The 19,706-nt window shown below is 35.7% G+C and overlaps 1 protein-coding gene across 1 annotated transcript in view; it reads right to left on the minus strand.

Annotated features, from left to right (window-relative positions):
* Positions 1-19,366, minus strand: part of ADD1 (ADD domain-containing protein 1) — a 50,365-nt gene extending 30,999 nt beyond the window's left edge. Inside the window, exons 1-3 of the mRNA XM_069834983.1 lie at positions 18,974-19,366; positions 18,701-18,838; positions 18,378-18,485 (exon numbers count right to left, since the gene is read on the minus strand). Of these exons, the coding sequence (XP_069691084.1) occupies positions 18,378-18,485; positions 18,701-18,838; positions 18,974-19,073 (346 nt within the window). The 5' untranslated portion in view covers positions 19,074-19,366. The remainder of the gene's footprint in view (positions 1-18,377; positions 18,486-18,700; positions 18,839-18,973) is intronic.
* Positions 19,367-19,706: the final 340 nt, after the last annotated feature.

Here is a 19,706-nt window from a genome sequence, read left to right on the forward strand (position 1 = left end):
GCAGACTAAATGATAAAATGGTCTTGGCGACTTTTATTTGTGTTTTGTGTTTCAAGATATATAATTTTTAAAAAACATTTTTATACTGTGACTTCTGTCATGTTACACATCAAATTAAAGCTCACCAAAATAACTTTAAAATGTAGAGACGAAACTAAGGGGTGAGAGGGGCAGACGCCACCTGCCCCGGGCACTAGATCTGGGGAGAAGGGGCACCTAAATAAGATAATAAAAGTAAAAATTTTGGCCATGAACTTACTTTTAAACCGAACATACATTTTAATTATCTGTAATATATAAGAATTGGGAGAAAGCTCAGAGCCAAGGTAACCAAGCAGTCAAGGATTTCTTTTACTAGGGAATAGTATATGAGAAATGTATTCATGTAGTGTCGGTAACTCTGATTCATGGAGCGTTGGTACTCGCAGATGGTCCAATTTCACCAACATCTCAGCCCCCGGTCACGTGTCATGATCCCCTCCACAGCATCGCCGGACCTAGAATTTTTCTGTGAACAGCAACCTATTTAAGCGCCTTGCACAGTGCACTCTGTAGTTCAGCTCGGATAGCTTATCTTAGCTAGCTTAGCAATGCATTGATCAAACAATTTACTTTGTAGATCAGTTGGTGTACTCCTTTTATCCACCCAACATCCATAGATTGTTTTTCAACACTTTAAAATGTCTAAGAAACCATCAGGACCTGAATTTAGGAAGAGAGCCAAAGAAAGGGAAAAACAAGTTATGCAGTCATCTTTCATGTCATCATGGCTAAGCACAAAATGCATTAGCGAAGGTAAAGTAAGTTAATTATTTTTGTTATAAAATAAATAAATAAATATAATATAAATATAATATATATAATATATAATATAAATATAATATTGGCGAATCCAGAAATGCATATAGAGTGTTAGTTGGGAGGCCAGAGGGAAAAAGACCTTTAGGGAGGCCGAGACGTAGATGGGAAGATAATATTAAAATAGATTTGAGGGAGGTGGGATATGATGATAGAGAATGGATTAATCTTGCTCAGGATAGGGACCAATGGCGGGTTATGTGAGGGCGGAGATGAAACTCCGGGTTCCTTAAAAGCCAGTAAGTAAGTAAGTAAGTAAGTAAGTAAGTAAGTAAGTAAGTAAGTAAGTAAGTAAGTAAGTAAGTAAGTAAGTATTCTTTAATGGCAACATTTATTGTACTGAACTTCGCACTGAAACCATAACAAAACACTTCATCTGGCTGTGTCTGATTCTGTGTGCACCCAGCCTAACTACTCAATATTTTTAGCCAATAATTTTAACTAGTTACTTTTTCTGGTTCTTTTTTACAAGTCTGGTACATTTTCACCATGAGGTCAAATATAACAATTATATATATGCCAACTCTCCAGTATTTTCCTCAATTTTCCTGCTCTCTGGTTTCAGATCCCGATGAAGATAACAAAAAGGGAAAAGAAGCAACTGAAGGTAGGACCCTCTTCCTGGAACAAGTAACAATGAACCTGAAGGCATAAAAAAGGATTTTCCTTGTCAATCTCTAGATTTCGAATATAGTGTGAAGGATCCAGGAACATGGTCGGGGACACTGTCCAACTCACAGAAATGTTTCATTGTTAAAACTCTAACAGAAACTCCAAAGACTGAGCCTGATCTTACTCAAAGTAACAGAGAAGGGTGATTACTTTCTAGAATGGTTTTTTAAACAACTTTCAAATGGAAAAAAAAGTAGAAAGAACATGGTTGTTATGGAGCTAGTAAAAATCCTTTGTTTTGCTTACCATGCAAACTGTTTTCTAACACTTTCTCAGGTCAAAACTTGTTTTTAGTTAAAGAGAAAGGATTCAGTATAAGTGGGGAAAAAACTTAGAGAATTCATGAACACGAAATATCTTTGGCTTGTAAAAAATGATTTTGTACCTAGAAAATGCTTCAATGTTCTCTTACTCTTAGAACCAGTATTAATAAAGATTTACAAAATCAAATAGTGGAAGAAAAGAAACACTGGAAATCTGTTTTACATGCAATTGTGGATGTGATAATGCATCTGGCAAAACAGGGTAGCCCTCTACGGAGCTCACATAAAAGTCTTGATTTCTCCCACCCTAGATATGGAAAATTCTTAAATACAATCGAACTTGTCTCACATTACCATTCAGCACTTCAAGAACACATTAACCATCATAAAAAGGGACAAGTTAGCTACTTTTCTTCTAGCATTCAAAATGAATTTCTGGAAATAATTGCTGGAAAAGTAAAAGAACAAATCTTGAATGACATCAAAGAAGCAACATATTTCTCTGTGTTTGATATACTCCAGATGTGAGCCACCTAGAGCAAATGTCCCATATAATTAGGTATGTAAAAATTGGAGAAAACAGCCCCGAAATTGTTGAGTTTCATTCACTTCTTCAATGTAAGCCAAAAAACTGGAGAAGCACTCACAGAGCTAATTTTACAAAAAGTAACTGATGATGGTTTAGACATTACTAACTATGAGTGGGGGGGAGAACAATCCTATGACAATGGCTCTAACATGGCTGGCATGGAGTACATTCCTTAAATCGTGTAGGAACAAATACCGTAAATGCCTCACTAGAGGCAGAAACTTTTTTTTTGGTACCGTGAACTGTACAGATATTTTGCTGCTTCTATAACTAGATCGGAAGTTTTGAAAAAGTATGTTTCTCTATCACTAAAACTGCAAAGTAAAACTGTTGGCCATCAAAACGGGAAGCAGTATTGGTAATTTACAAACACATAGAAAAAGTGATAAATGTCCTTAATGAGTTGAGCATGTGCCCCTCAGCAATAGCGGAAACAAAAGGAGAGGTAATTTTCCTTCTTTCGAAAATAAAAAAAATTTGAATTCATTGCAATGACGTGCTTTTGGTTTAGAGTTCTGACAAAGACTGACATTGTAAACAAATTGTTTCAAAGGGAGGACATGACAATTGATAGTTTTACTGATACACTGATGGTGTCGTGAAAACTTTACACTCAGAACTGATGTAATTCAAGATGCAAAGATAATCACTGTTAGTATTGGTGCTGAGTCAAAATTTAAAGAAACAAGAATGAAGAAAAAGAAAAGGTTTTATGATGAACTCTGTGAAGATAAAAGTGACACCATTTCTGAAGAGGGTAAATTCAAGTCACTCATAGACAAAATAGTTGACACAATCCTTGCCGAACTAAGAACTAGATTCCATGCCATCCTACATAACCTACATCTTAGTGAAATATTTTATTTTCTCAGCGAGAACAATTTCCAAAACCTGACTAAAGAGGGCCTGCAATTACAAGCCGGAAAATTGGCAGATTATTTAGGCTACAACGAAGATGAACTCCATCTAGAAGTTGAGAGCTTCAAGTTTAACACTCTGAACTTGGACCCGAAAATGAAGATGTGCTCATCAACAGAACTCTGCAGAATGATCTATAGATATGGACTCCATGATGCTTACCCTAACTTAACTACTAACTAAACTTCCTCATGCTATAAGTATTTGTGGCATCTAATGAGAGAAGTTTTAGCAAGTTGTACCTTACAAAAACCTACATAAGGAATTTAACCATGAAACAGTACCTAACAAATTTAAGCATAATTAATACTGAACACAAAACAGTTCGTAAACTGTCTTCATAAGACATAATACAAACTTTTGCAGCAAAAGAAGCTCGTAAAGTTAAGCTGTAATCACTATGACATGACTTTGAGGTGTAAATACATTTTATTTTTATAATTTTAGTACAATGATGGAATTAATGGGATAATAATTTTTCTTTTCTATTCAATTGTAATCCTGACATCAGATTAAATAAATAATTTTTGTACAAAGTTAGAACTATGTGTGATGAAAAATACATGTTTAAGAGTGTGAAAAACGTGAAGCATTAACTGCACTATGTTATTTATGCTCTGTATGTTAAAATGTTTGAACACCCTGTATGATATTGGCCTACATTAAATGTTATCCTTATAAATATGTTTTTCAATGAACTACCTAGTTGTAGTATGTGAAGCATTCCAAATATAATAGTGGGAGCGCCAAATAATTGTCTTGTCCTGGGCACAATGTGGTCTGGTTTCATCACTGTTAAAATGAGACATTGTCCCTGTATCCCATCTGGTTCTGAAGAAAATAGTAATTAACTACTTCAGGACACAGCACTTTTTTTATAAAAATGTAAAAATTTATACTTAATAACTTTTGAAAGAAAGACAGAAGAAAAAAACTCTGACGATTTCCATTCATAACTATGTAAGGTAACTTGATACAGCAAGTTTCACCAAAATCTGAAAGATCAAGGAAAATTTTAATTCGAAAATGTATTGATTTGACATGGAATGACTTCTCCAGGTCCCATATGTGCCTTCATGCGTGTAAACAGGATACTTACATTTCAAATATTAATAAATAATAATACTAAACTGCCCCCCATTGAGAGTAGCCCTTATGGACTCAGTATATCCTCAAAAAAAATTATTATACATATGTAAACATAGATATTGAATTTTAAAAAAGGGAAACAAAGAAACGGGCGTGAAACATTACAATTGCTATTAATGTGGCACCATGTGATTAATTAGGATTTGGCAGGATTTTTTTAACACAATTATCACAATGTCATCCCTCAAAGATGTTGGCAGAACATATTTCCGTCGAAATTCTTCGAAAAAAGCTGTTATAGTCCCTCAAGCACCTATGAGCAAGCCAAATACCTCAACGTGAATTAAGGCATATTTCAGCTTGAAATAGTTGACTGTAGGCTCATAGATCGACTTCTTCTCAAGGTGGACCTCGGCTGACTGATGACATCCTACTTCAAAACATACCGTGGGGTCCACAATGATGCCCTGTTTAGTGTCAGCATTGTACGCTAAAATATCTACTCGTCTCGTTGACCCATTTTCAGCTAGACAGGAGATTTCTTCTCCTACTATCCAGCCCTTAGTTCTTAATGCGGCAGCAATTTTGGATCTTACAAGATGATGTCTAGAGTTCCTCAAGAGCAATCCCTGTTCACAGAATCCCAAGACGTGTGCTAAAGTTTCAATCTCTGGGCAGCCATGTCTGCACCGGGTAGCGTCGAGAGATCTGCCGGGAATGGAACGAACAGCTGCTAAATTTGCTGTAATTTTCAGGCTAGATATCCATTCACTAGTCGAAAGTCCTTTCTTGTTTGCAATCCAACTGTTGGCAGCTGTTACTTCGCTATACATCTCAACACCTTTTCCCCGTCCTGAAAGGGTCTTCCATGATTCATATTCACGACCTCGCAATTCTTCTCGAAAATTTCGAAATGTAGCTTTAGTAAAGTCTTCGGGAAAAGAAAGGCAGAGGGAATCACACGACGATTTGAGTTCGACATCTGTCTCATCATGTTAACATGCGGACTATCTGCTCTGATTAATGATAGACAGATGCTACAATGTTGAAGAAAAGCTTCCCACGAAGCGCGTATTAACTGAAGTCCTTTTAACTTTTTACTAGCATACAGCATGCTATTTGGAATATCAGCCGGGAGGAAAAGCATGTCTTTAACAGAGCATCGAAGGATCTTATCAACGTCTTCCAAAAAACTTCGACATAATTTATGTAAGGGAGCTATTTGCAGGGGATATATGAGCTTGGGCCAGATATATTAGCAATATTAAGTTATATACTACTGTATATTAATTTAGCTTATTACACATTTGAAAAATATATATCACACCCAATACATATTTTTTTTAAGTACGTTATTTCACGACGCTTTATCAACATCTCTGGTTATTTAGTGTCTGAATGAGATGAAGTTGATAATGCCAGAGAAATGAGCCCGGGGTCCAGCACCAAAACTTACCCAGCATTTGCTCATATTGGGTTGAGGGAAAACCGTGGAAAAAACCTCAACCAGGTAATTTGCCCTGACCAGGAATCGGATTTCCTAGCACCCGGTACTCGTTACATAGGTCGTTTTTATGTTTAACATATTTAGTATAACTTGTTGCTTGTGGACCATCCCAAACCCCGACCTCCATCCCTAAGAGCGCCAGTCCTTATATACCCGTCAGTCAAGGCCTTCTATCAAATAAAAGCAATTGACAATAGATATCTCAATCGTGACAACCTCATAAAATATCCTATCTTGCTACCAAAACATAATTATATTATATTATTATATTATCACCTTTGGGTTGAACGTACGAGTTACATTTTATAATGTGTTCTTTCTTGTTTTAGGGGGCTCTGCCCCCTAAAAACCCCTGTTGGGGACTTAGTCCCCAAACCCTCATGCAATTAATTCATAGTAGCCTAATAAACCAGTCCATCACCTTTGGGTTGAAGGTACGAGTTATATTTTATGATGTATTCTTTCTTGCTTTTTTTTGGGAGCTCCGCCCCCTAAAACCCCTCTTGAGGACTTGGCCCCCAAACCTTCATGCAATTAATTTATACTAATTAACCGGTCCATCACATTTGAGTTGAAGGTAGGAGTTACATTTTATAATGTGATCTTTCTTGTTTCAGGGGCCCCTAAAAACCCCTGTTGGGGACTTAGTCCCCCAAACCCTCATTCAATTAATTTATAGTAGCCTAATAAACCGGTCCATCACCTTTGGGTTGAAGGTACGAGTTATATTTTATGATGTGTTCTTTCTTGCTTTATCTGCCCCCTTAAACCCCTGTTGGGGACTTGGCCCCCAAACCTTCGTGCAATTAATTTATAGTAATTAACCGGTCCATCATCTTTGGGTTGAAGGTACGAGTTACATTTTATAATATGTTCTTTCTTGTTTTAGGGGGCTCCGCCCCCTAAAAACCCTGCTGGGAACTTGCCCCCAAACCTTCATGCAATTAATTTATGGTAATTAACCGATCCATCACCTTTGGGTTGAAGGTACGAGTTACATTTTATAATGTGTTCTTTCTTGTTTTAGGGGGCTCTGCCCCCTATAAACCCCTGTTGGGGACCTAGTCCCCAAACCCTCATGCAATTAATTTACCGTAGCCTAATAAACCGGTCCATCACCTTTGGGTTGAAGGTACGAGTTATATTTTATGATGTGTTCTTTCTTACTTTAGGGGGCTCCGCCCCCTAAAACCCCTCTTGGGGACTTGGCCCCCAAACCTTCATGCAATTAATTTATAGTAATTAACCAGTCCATCACATTTGAGTTGAAGGTAGGAGTTACATTTTATAATGTGTTCTTTCTTGTTTTAGGGGCCCCTAAAACCCCCTGTTGGGGACTTAGTCCCCCAAACCCTCATTCAATTAATTTATAGTAGCCTAATAAACCGGTCCATCACCTTTGGGTTGAAGGTACGAGTTATATTTTACGATGTGTTCTTTCTTGCTTTATCCACCCCCTAAAACCCCTGTTGGGGACTTGGCCCCCCAACCTTCGTGCAATTAATTTATAGTAATTAACCGGTCCATCACCTTTGGGTTGAAGGTACGAGTTACATTTTATAATGTGTTCTTTCTTGTTTTAGGGGGCTCCGCCCCCTAAAAACCCCTGTTGGGGACTTGGTCCCCAAACCCTCATTCAATTAATTTATAATAATTAACCGGTCCCCTAAAAATCCTGCTGGGAACTTGGCCCCCAAACCTTCATGCAATTAATTTATGGTAATTAACCGATCCATCACCTTTGGGTTGAAGGTACGAGTTACATTTTATAATGTGTTCTTTCTTGTTTTAGGGGGCTCCGCCCCCTAAAAACCCTGTTGGGGACTTGGTCCCCAAACCTTCGTGCAATTAATTTATAGTAATTAACCGGTCCATCACATTTGAGTTGAAAGGTATGAGTTACATTTTATAATGTGTTCTTTCTTGTTTTAGGGCCCTGTTGGGGACTTGGTCCCCAAACCCTCATTCAATTAATTTATAATAATTAACCGGTCCATCACCTTTGGGTTGAAGGTACGAGTTACATTTTATAATGTGTTCTTTCTTGTTTTAGGGGGTTCCACCCCATAAAAACCCCTGTTGGGGACTTGGTCCCCAAACCCTCATGCAATTAATTTATAGTAATTAACCGGTCCATCACCTTTGGTTGAAGGTACGAGTTATATTTTATAATGTGTTCTTTCTTGTTTTCGGGGGCTCCGCCCCCTAAAAACCCCTGTTGGAGATTTGGTCCCCAAACCCTCATGCAATTAATTTATAGTAGCCTAATAAACCAGTCCATCACCTTTGGGTTGAAGGTACGATTTATATTTTATGATGTATTCTTTCTTACTTTAGGGGGCTCTGCTCCCTAAAACTCCTGTTGAGGACGGCCCCCAAGCCCTTGTGCAATTAATTTATAATAATTAACCGGTCCATCACATTTGAGTTGAAGGTACCGGTACATTCTTTAATAAATCACTGAAAAACAAATGTGAATATAGGATGTGGAGTGAGTACGAAATTATTATTATTTTTTGGCGCATAATTTTTACGTAAATAACGACAAATAAAAACTAACATGCCACATAACATTATTTTAAGAAATAGAGGAAACATGCATGAATAATATTCACCATTCTTATGCTACGTTTACACGGCGACAGTTTAGAGAAGAGAGCTAGAGATTATAGCTGAGTATCACCGTGTAAACGGTTGTGAGAGCAAGTATCTCGTTGACTATAATATCTAAATAGAGAGTCTAAATAGAGCGGCCTTGAAAACTGCTCTCGCCATGTAAACACCCTGAACAGAGAACTCGCATATACTGTCAGCTCTCATTATAGCTACTCTAAATTAGTCAGCTAAGTTGAACTTTTTCATTAACTCTCGCGACTGTTGCGTACGACATTATACAAGCTTGGGCATAACTCTCGAAATACAGGTCTAAAGTAATAATCGTGCTACGTTTGCATGGCGACAGTTCAGAGCGAAGTTCTGAAGAATCATGAGAGCTCTCTAACGGAGTGTTTACATGGTGACAGAATATAGCTTCTCTAAACCCATTAGCGAGCTCTCATGAGATTTATATAATTCTAAACTCTAAGTTACTCTCCAGACCGTTTACATGGTGCAGATAGTTTAGAGTGAGAGAAAGTGTTGAGAGAGAGCATTTAGAGAAGAATAGGCTGGTCAGTGCGTTTTTATGACATCATCACCCATCTAACTTCTGAGCAGTGTGTCAGCAGTTGTGTAACTTGACTGCGCATATTGTTGGGTGAGTCATTATTTATTTATTCGTATAGAATACTATAATTGCACGAAGGACGGAGTTGATAGTCTTGATCAAAAATGTGCAAATTGTAGCTCAAGTCGGCACACATGTAATTTACATTCTATGAATCAGAGATGCATGAAAATAGTACCAATGGTAAGAGAAACTCAAAAAGTTTAGTTGTGTTAACATTGTTTCCCTACTTGATAACACACCTCATAATAGTGCATATAAACAAATTTGTTCATTGTTGAGGCGAAATGGCTGCTTAATTTTCATGTGAACCAGTCGGTTATTAATGTGCAAAAGCATTACCGAACAAAGTTTGGTGCAGATCCACCCAGTGGGCCAAAATCCGTTAATGGTACACAGATTTAAAAGTACGATTCTTCGCAAGCAGTTGCGACTCCATCCATACCTACTACAGTTGCTGCAAGCCCTAATACCAGAGAACAAAGTGCTACGAAGAAATTTTTGCACAAGTATGTAGACTTTAATTGAAAACGATGATGAATTTATTCGTTCCGTGGTGTTTTCTGACGACGTCACTTTTCAACTTTCTGGTAAGGTGAACAGACATAACCTCAGAATATGAAGATCGGAAAATCCGCGTACCTACTTGGAACTTGACTATAGGCTTGATGTGTGCCATGTTACTAAGGGGAGGGGAACACATTGAACATCTTTAAGTCAAGAAACTAAATGTTTGGAGTTTCTCTTTCCATTGGTACTATTTTCATGCACCTCAATTTCATAGCACGTAAATTACATGTGTTCAAAACCGGAAAGGTCTTTTGTAGGAACCCTGTATAAAGACAATTTTCAGGCTTCCTGATGAAAGAAAGGCAACGGATGCAGCTGAAGAAGTGGTTCTTAGAAGAAGAAAAAGAAGACGAAGAAGAAGAAGAAGATGTGCTTTGTGCTCCCCAAAATTAAAGAGGAAAAAAAATATTCTTGCTACAAGGGCCAAAGTCCAATTTACCTCCAATATAAAAAAAAGTGTGCAGAATTTGCGATGAAAATGACTGATTGCGTTTAAGCTCCTCAAAAAAGACTGAGTGTTCAAAGAAAAAAAAAAACAATTTTTCACATAACATTGTTCATCTTCTTTCATTATAATATTGTGTTTATAGCGGTTCTACTAATACAGTGTAATAATTGTGCCTATTTCGTTTTGTTAAATTATAACTACATTCTTGTTAACAGATACCGGTACAGACCCCACTCTACCAGTTATGTGATTTGTTTGTAATGTACTAGGTGAGTGTTATTATTATTAATATGATGCATTATCAATAGTATTAAAGGAATATAGAAAATATTCCACATCAAGTGAATGGTGATAATTGCACAGTAATAATAATAATAATAATAATAATAATAAAATAGTGATGATGATATTATTATTATTATTATTATTATTATTATTATTATTACAGTTCGCACTTACTGGAAGTTATGGAGCTTTCGCTGTACCTCCTCCAGCAAATAAATAAGCAAGAATAAACCCCACAAAATAATTAACAACTAAAACAATGGACCTTGCTAAAATTACGGCCAAATTACAATAAATTAACAAAACTAAAAGCCAAATTCAGACGCCTCAACAGTCTCAGCTAATTTTGACAATGCTTGATTTCTCAAGGTCCTAATTCTTGTTAAACACATTCCACAAACAACTTTCCAATTCATATGCTTCAATCAATCTTCGTGTCTTCGACACTCCATTGTTTTTGGCCGTCATTTACACTGCTTCTGTCGCGAGAGTTTATGAAAAAGCTCAACTGAGTTGAATAATTTAGAGTAGCTATAATGAGAGTTGAAAGCATATGCGAGTTCTCTGTCCAGGGTGTTTACACGACGAGAGCAGTTTTCAAGGCCGCTCTATTTAGTCTCTCTAATATCTAATTAGAGTCAACGAGATACCTACTCTCAAAACCATTTACACGGTGATAGAGCTCGAACGGAACCTGGTGAAGCTTGACCTTGATAGGGTAACCAGTTTTACCGGCGGTTAAGAGTGGAGGGGGTAACGCTTGTTCAGTCTCGCTTGCATCTCGTCACATAACATCGGTTGGTAGTCGATCCCACACCACAATACTGTTCTCTCCCTCCAAGTTTCACCAGGTTCCGCACGAGCTATACTCAGCTATAATCTCTAGCCCTCTCTTCTCTAAACTCTCGCCGTGTAAATGTAGAGACGCAATTCCGCCGCTCAGAGCGCTGTTCGGTTCTAGATATATGTAGCAGAACGCTTATTGACATTGACATTTGGGGCATTTAAAGGACTCATCGTTGCGTATTAAATGAATCGTACAATATTTTATGGTCAATAGACGTAAGTTCGAAACTTCTACGTATCAATTATATATTGTCATTTTTGATATGAAAAGATATTACATATTATAAACTCAGGCACTACCTTCCTGTTGTTCAATTCATACACCATACCTTTTCGAACATAATGAAAGAAACTTAATACATTTTACATGAGCAATGTAGTCTACCATTTTCATATGTTTATTTATTATTATTATTATTATTATTATTATATTCATAATTTATTCTGTTACGAACAATAAAATAATGTGTTTAGGGTACAAACCTGTTGCTAGGAAGCGTAATGTGACCAACAGCCTTTCCTTTATGCTAATGACAATCCTCATAGTTGTGCCTTTTTTGCCAATTACAGATCCGATGTGTAAGCTCCATGAGTGTTCCGGCGAGATATCCAGGGTTTTTCCCACGTAGATCTATTTCTCCTCTGCCTTCTTCAATTCAGTAGAATTGCACACTACACCGGCAGAAAAACGTTGTGTTTCTGCCATAGTTGTAAATGCACTGACCAGCCTGTTCTTTTCTATATGCTCGTAATACTTTCCCTCACTCTAAACTGTCTGCACCATGTAAACGGTCCGGAGAGTAACATTAGAGTTTAGAGTTATATAAATCTCATGAGAGCCCACTAATGGGTTTAGAGAAGCTATATTCTGTCACCGTGTAAACACTCCGTTAGAGAGCTCTCCTGATACTTTAGATCTTCTCTCGCTCTAAACTGTCGCCGTGTAAACCTAGCATTAATGATCGTGGAATAGAAAAAAAACATATGGAATAGAAATTACATACATATAATCTTAATATATAAAATTGAATGTGGGTATGTATGTATGTGGGTGTGTATGCTGTCTATACAAATCTACACACTTTGACTGATATGTGCCAAATTTTGCACATTTAACCTTCATAACCAGGAGAAGAACATAGGCTACATTAAAATTGTGCAAATGGAAGTTAAATTAATTAAATATATAAAAAATAAAAATAAATAGATCAAATATTTATGTATTATATTAAAATGCAAAATCTTCTACAGTCAATTGTTATTTTATTATTGTCTGTTGTATTCAACATCGACTTTCACGAGGCTTTGGAAATTTTAACACGAAATTAAATTACATTGTTGTTACAGATCGCGAAGGCTAAAACTAGATAATTTACGCAGTCCAGGACCGTATTATGAATTCCTCGATGCAGTTTTGTAGATAGTGAGCAAACTGTTTTATACAACTGAATTCTAGAATTCTTTGAAACTACAAGGATTGCTACCACATAATTGACTTAATAATGAATAACCAATAGTACTATTGCGAAATATTGACCCACCAAAATTATGCACGAATAAGAATTGGTGTGAAAAACTCATACGAAACGTAATAGAATTGGCAATATTAACTACAAAAATAAAAGGAGATATTTTTATTCCACGTATTGCTAGGATACTCATTTAATTTTAAGCAACTGCAATTTCAATGCCATTAGCATTTGTAATGGCCATATTAAAATGAAGCTCAAGGACAGTCGCTCAAAGTTGCAGACGTTAACTTAAAAACTGCGTGTTTTTCACATCCTCAACTATATTTTATACAAAGAAGCGAAAAAAAAAAGATTTTACACATATCAATAAGCAATTCAATGGTACTTTTGTCATGTTGCTAATGTACTGCAGTATGGGAATGTACATAAGCAAACTGAAAATAACATTGTATTAATTCTCAAAATATTGTTGTTCACGTTGCAAATTTAGTATGTTAAGCGTTGTGGAAATAAAAATCTCTTAATTTCTAAAATATCGGTAGGCCTATACGTTTCTCAGAATATTAGCCTTTATGTTAAAAAAATGACTTATTGGAAGTTTATATTATATCTGTATTCTGTGTATAAAATTAGAAAAAATATAATATGTTTTGAATTTATGAGATATAGTTTCAAGTTATATTAAAAAAAAGAACTGGGTATGATATAAGTGGGTGTACAGCGGTCAAGAGGTAAAAAAATCTTCCAATATAAATTAAATTATATATGTATACTGTATATTGATTCGATGCTGAAACTGATCAGAAAGAGGAGAAGGAATTATATTTTCGTTGGGTTTTACCACAGTCTACTATATACAGTCGCGAAGCTCAATATGTAGTAAAAATGCAAACCTGGGTAGTTGCCCACCACTAGGATCGCTACTATTGCCTCATCATCGCAGATCTCTCTCCTAGCAGCCGACAAAATATGTTACACTTTTGTTGTCGTGTTCTTTTGGAAAAATTAACACCTTCCTTCCAGTATTGAAATATTAAATGCATAAAGTTAATTTATTATGTTAATGAAGTATATTAAATTCCACCATAAACTCGAAGATACCTGCAAGAAATAACTTAATATAATTTTTGTTTGTGCAAAACGAACTGAAATTTACTATAATAGCTTCACTCATTCAAGATTATAGCGATAATTAACTATGAAACCAATAAATATTAATTTGGATTTCTCTTTACAACAATAATAATGGAAATATGAATTAATGGAGTAACCTACGTGTACCAGTACTTGTGGTATAGGCTTACGTAGTTAACAAAGTGGGATGAGGTTAAGCAATAATAATCACACCAGAATTGGAAATAAAACGTGATCAATAAATTTTATTGTAACAGACTTTTTCTACGTCTCTAGTAAAGCAACAAATAAAAATAACAACAAAATTAACAGCTATAATTAAAAACATATCCTTTGAAGAAAAAAGTAGGCCTAAGCAATAATAATCCCACCAGAACTGAAAATAAAACGTGATCAATAAATTTCATTAAAACAAACTTAATTTTTCTACGTCTTTAGTAAAATAACACAAAAATAATAACAAAATTAATAGCTACAATTAAAAATATATCCTCTGAAAAAAAAGTAGACCTAACCTTTATTTCTCTGGAAATTTAGCAGCCTAAGTGACAGAACTTTAACCGGTATCTAATGTCCTTTCGGTTAGACTGAAACATTTCATTGCGAAATTTAAGGATATAATGTATTCTAACAGTCACAAAGAACTTCAAATTAACCATTTTGTTTCTACACAGCATTCTTGTGGAAACCCAGGAACCTTTCTGAATCTTTCGGAAATCGGAAAAAGGATAACTCTGGCCTCTTTCTCTTACTCTTGCTACAATTTATAGCACTACAAACGTCTCCTCCTTGTCCCATATTATTATTCCAATTATTATATTTTAGCCATTAACATTTTCATTATAACCAATAACGAACATTTCACAAGCATCAATGTGAAATACGCAACGAGCTAGCACTCGATAAAAATACGACACAGTCCAAAGTCGACCATGGACAGTCTATTGTTTCTAGTTGCTAACCGCTTGGAGCGCTTTATCACGAGATTTGCAAAAAAACACCTCAAGCTTCGCGACTGTATATAGTAGACTGTGGTTTTACTTTGTTTATAGTTTGATTTTTCTATTACTTTATTTGTATTTTTGGCGCTGTGGAAGAGAAGGCCTAATGGTCTTAACTACACCAGAATAAATAAATAAATAAATAAATAAATAAAATAAATCAAATAAATAAACAAAATAAATAAATAAAAACAAGTAAATAAATAAATATAAAACAACGGTTTAACGTCAGGCACATGATATGTTTTCTTTTCGGTGCTTGACTTACAACTGTTTTAAATTGAGTTAACCCTGGCAGGCATTTGGCTAAGGAGTTCATTAATTCAAGTAAGTGGCGTTAAGTAAAGATTCATCTTTATGGGCGAGGAAAGCTTAGTAAAGACAATACGTTTTGGTTGTGTATAGTTAGATTTTCGAGATTTCCGAAAATTTAATAACCAGTTTAATTAAAAATAGAAACAGAAAGGAAAACCCAGGCAACACTGGGTGCTTTCAGCTAGTAAACAATAAGCAAACCATCTTCGATTAATCATTTCAAAACAACGTGAATATAGTGTGCATTGTGTAGGAAAATAATTTCTTATATGTTGCTCCCAATGTGCATCATTGTTAACTTATGAAAACAAAATGAAATTTAATATGGCATATAAACATTATTTGAAGAAAGATAGGATATATTAAGTAATATTCATCGTTCTTAGTGATCTTCGGATGGAAAATAACAATGAAATATGTGTAAAATACAAATTACATACAGGTGAGCATATAAAAAACAGTAAGTAGAATCATTTATTTGATTAATAAGCTTAAATTACTCCAGGTTTAGTGTAAGAGTGGTCTATGTAACGAGTACCGGGTACTAGGAAAATCGAACCTGGGCCACCTGGTTTCGCGGCCAAACGTGCTATCTGTTACTCCACCCCAATACATATTAAAACTGCTGGTAATTGTGAAACACAGGCACGCCATTTCGGGTGAGGGACATAGGCCAGTTTTACACCAATCCTAAACATATTTAGTATAACTTGTTGCTTGTGGGCCATCCCAAACCCCGACATCCACCCCTAAGAGCGCCAGTCCTTATATACCCGTCAGTCAAGGCCTTCTGACAAATAAAAGCAATTGACAATAGATATCTCAGTCGTGACAACCTCATAAAATATCCTATCAATTGAATAATCGATCTTGCTACGTACAACATAATTATATTATATTATTACCCATTTCAGTGAGTACTGACGACCACTGCAAAATACGACAATTTGGTCCAGGGAGCATTCTCTTTTGGCACAAGGATGATTTATGTAACATGTTTCTAAATTAGTCTTTTAAATACCGGTACATTCTTTAATAAATCACTGAAAAACAAATATGAATATAGGAAGTGGAGTGAGTACGAAATTATTATTATTTTTTGGCGCATCATTTTTACGTAAATAACGACAAATAAAAAGGGATTATTAACAAGTACGTACACTGCATTTGTCAAATGCGCATCACCATGCTTTCCAAAAGGCACTTTTCAGTGCCCGATACCGCGCTTTTTTCATCATGTGCTACACGTCGGATCATCGTCGGGGCTTGCAGCCCCGATACCCCGCTTTTTACATCATGTGCTACAAGTCGGATCATCATTGGGGCTTGCAGCCCCGATACCCTGCTTTTTACATCATGTGCTACACGTTGGATCATCACCGGGGCTTGTAGCCCCAATAACCCGCTTTTTACATCATGTGCTACACGTCGGATCATCATCCCGATACCCCGCTTTTTACATCACGTGCTACACATCAGATCATCATCGGGGCTTGTAGGCCCGATACCCCGCTAGCTACGTACAACATAATTATATTATATTATTACCCATTTCAGCGAGTACTGACGACCACTGCAAAATACGATAATTTGGTCCAGGGAGCATTCTCTTTTGGAACAAGGATGATTTATGTAACATGTTTCTAAATGCTACGTACAACATAATTATATTATATTATTACCCATTTCAGCGAGTACTGACGACCACTGCAAAATACGACAATTTGGTCCAGGGAGTATTTTCTTTTGGCACAAGGATGATTTATGTAACATGTTTCTAAATTATTAGTCTTTTAAATACCGGTACATTCTTCAATAAATCGCTGAAAAACAAATGTGAATATATAGGATGTGGAGTGAGTACGAAATTATTATTATTATTTTTTATTTTTTGGTGCATCATTTTTACGTACATAACGACAAATAAAAACTAACATGCCACACCTAACATTATTTTAAGAAACACAGGAAACAAGCATGAATATTATTCACCATTCTTAATGCTCTTGGGATAGAAAAAAAAGTATGGAATAGAAATTACATACAAATGTGCGTGTAATAAACAATAAGCAAACCATCTTCAATTAATCATTTCAAAACAACGTGAATATAGCGTGAATTGTGTAGGAAAATAATTCCTTATATGTTGCTCCCAATGTGCATTATTGTTAACTTATGAAAACAAATGAAAATTAATATGGCATATAAAGACTATTAGAAGAAAGATAGGAGATATTAAGTAATATTCAGCATTCTTAATAATCTTCGGATGGAAAATAATAATGAAATATGTATAAAATAGAAATTACATACAGGTGAGCATATAAGAAAAATAGTAATTAGAAACATATTATTTGATTAATAAGCTTAATAATTACTCCAGGTTTAGTGTAAGAGTGGCCTATATCGAACGATGTCTCCCAGCCAATTACTTAATTTAAAAACAAAAAAATCGTGTTAGAAGATTGAATTTGTGTATTTTCTCTGAAATTTTGCAAATATTTGTAGGCAGTCTTTTACATTAGATTGCCGAAAATTGGTTTATAGCGCAACATTGGCAGTGATAAAAGTGTGAAATATTCGTTCAGTGGCATTTCGTAGTGCTTCAGCAATAACATGTTTAGCAAGACTTGTGACTTCTGTTGCATTCATACAATTATAAAATACGATAATTTGGTCCAGGGAGCATCCTTTTTTTGGTGCAAAGATAACTCGTTTGGCGTGTTTCTTCATTGAAATTATGAAATGGCGTTCCTGTACTTCACATTTAACAGACTGCTATATTGACTACACGTCTGATTCATTTACTTCATTGTTTGCTAAAGCTATTGAGATATTATAAGGTTAGTTTACTTAAAACCACAACGATTTGGTACTGTCTTGCAAATACAAAAATGATAATGTACTTCAATCGTTGTTGCACGTTCACAAGCGAGAAACGTAATACGAGTTCCTACACACAAAAAGGGGGGGAGGGGGCTTTGAAAATAGCAAACATAATAATTTTATCCTCTTCAATCATGATGAGAAACAACAAAACGGAACAAATGTTGGACACATACCGGTACATAAGCCTACAGAAAAACAAACCTAGTAATGAAGGCCCTAATCCACTTTAGGCCTAATGGTAACCTGGAGACTAGCGAAAAAATAGCCTCTCATTGCCATCACTAACATTACTTACCCACCAACTCCGTATCAAGTACACTGGCAGGTGGAAATGGCACAACTTCCTCTGTCTTCTGAGAAAGTTCTGTTGTCTGTGAAGGTTCAGAATCAGAATCTTTGGTACCTGTAAATCCAAAATGTCAATTTTAGCACAATTTATGTCCTTGAACAACAGTAATTGTTTTGTAGTTGTTTATATTGAAATAACTAATAATCTGAAGGCTTTTCATATAAATTGAATCCCATATAATTGTAACAATAATCAAAATACCTAACAACCAAACATTCTTGTTGCTATATCAACATTACAACAATAATAAACAACAAACCTAAACTCACCTTCATTATGAGGGTCCCCAGGAGATGAATATGGCACATCTGTAGAAGTATTCTTTGGAGGTGACTCTGGATCTGAATCATCGTTACCGTTCTCCCGAATGGCATTTTCATCTTTGTTGTCTTGTTTTTCACCGGCAACTGGAGCAAATGATACAGATGTCAAATATCTGCTTCCCACTGACAGATAACTTATAAGTACTACTGCAACATTCTCCAACACACTTCTAATCTTAAAACTCAACAACATAAAGGCTCAATTAAAAAAAGTACTACCTTCAGTTGCAGGTAATGAAAGTGCAGTATCTGGGTCTTCTACTAATGATACTTCTAACATTGAAGCCAAGTTTGGCATAAAGTCGTCTTCATCTTCCATGATGGTTTAAGGTTAGTCGAGATACTTTAAACGAGACGCTAATAATTAATATGTGTACACTATCGTCAGAAACTTATCGCAGAACTTCAAACTAAATAAAAAGGGAAAATGTATTACTTATTTCAATACGGAATAAGTCCATTACTTTCGTAAATCAACAAAACCGCCAAATTAGCCAAAATGGATGTATTTATGAAGAATGCTGACTGTTGGTAACAATGTCTTGTAGATTTTCAATGATATCCGCGTTGAAAATGACTGAGATGATGCGGTCGCCTTCAGAACTAATGTAGGATATGTAGGAGAGTGCCTAGCGCTGCCTACCGAGGAAAACATACAATAACCAACTCACCTAAACAATTTCACAGAGAACTAAAGACACATTTTCAATATTTCGGAAAGTGATATAAGCCAAAGAGAATTTAGTCAGCAAAAAGAAGTTGATTTGACGGCTTCTCAATTGGACTGTACAGTGCTGCACGAGCAACGAGTTAGAAGCAGTGGTGATATTCGGCCGGTTGGCAATTATTTCTAGGAAATATTTGCAATTACCATGGGCATATAACGTATATGTTTAACATAGGTACACATGACACATATGGTTGTTAAATTTCTTGAATAGCGCCACTGGTT

The sequence above is a fragment of the Periplaneta americana genome, chromosome 9 (genome assembly GCF_040183065.1).
Source record: "Periplaneta americana isolate PAMFEO1 chromosome 9, P.americana_PAMFEO1_priV1, whole genome shotgun sequence".
NCBI lineage: Eukaryota > Metazoa > Arthropoda > Insecta > Blattodea > Blattidae > Periplaneta > Periplaneta americana.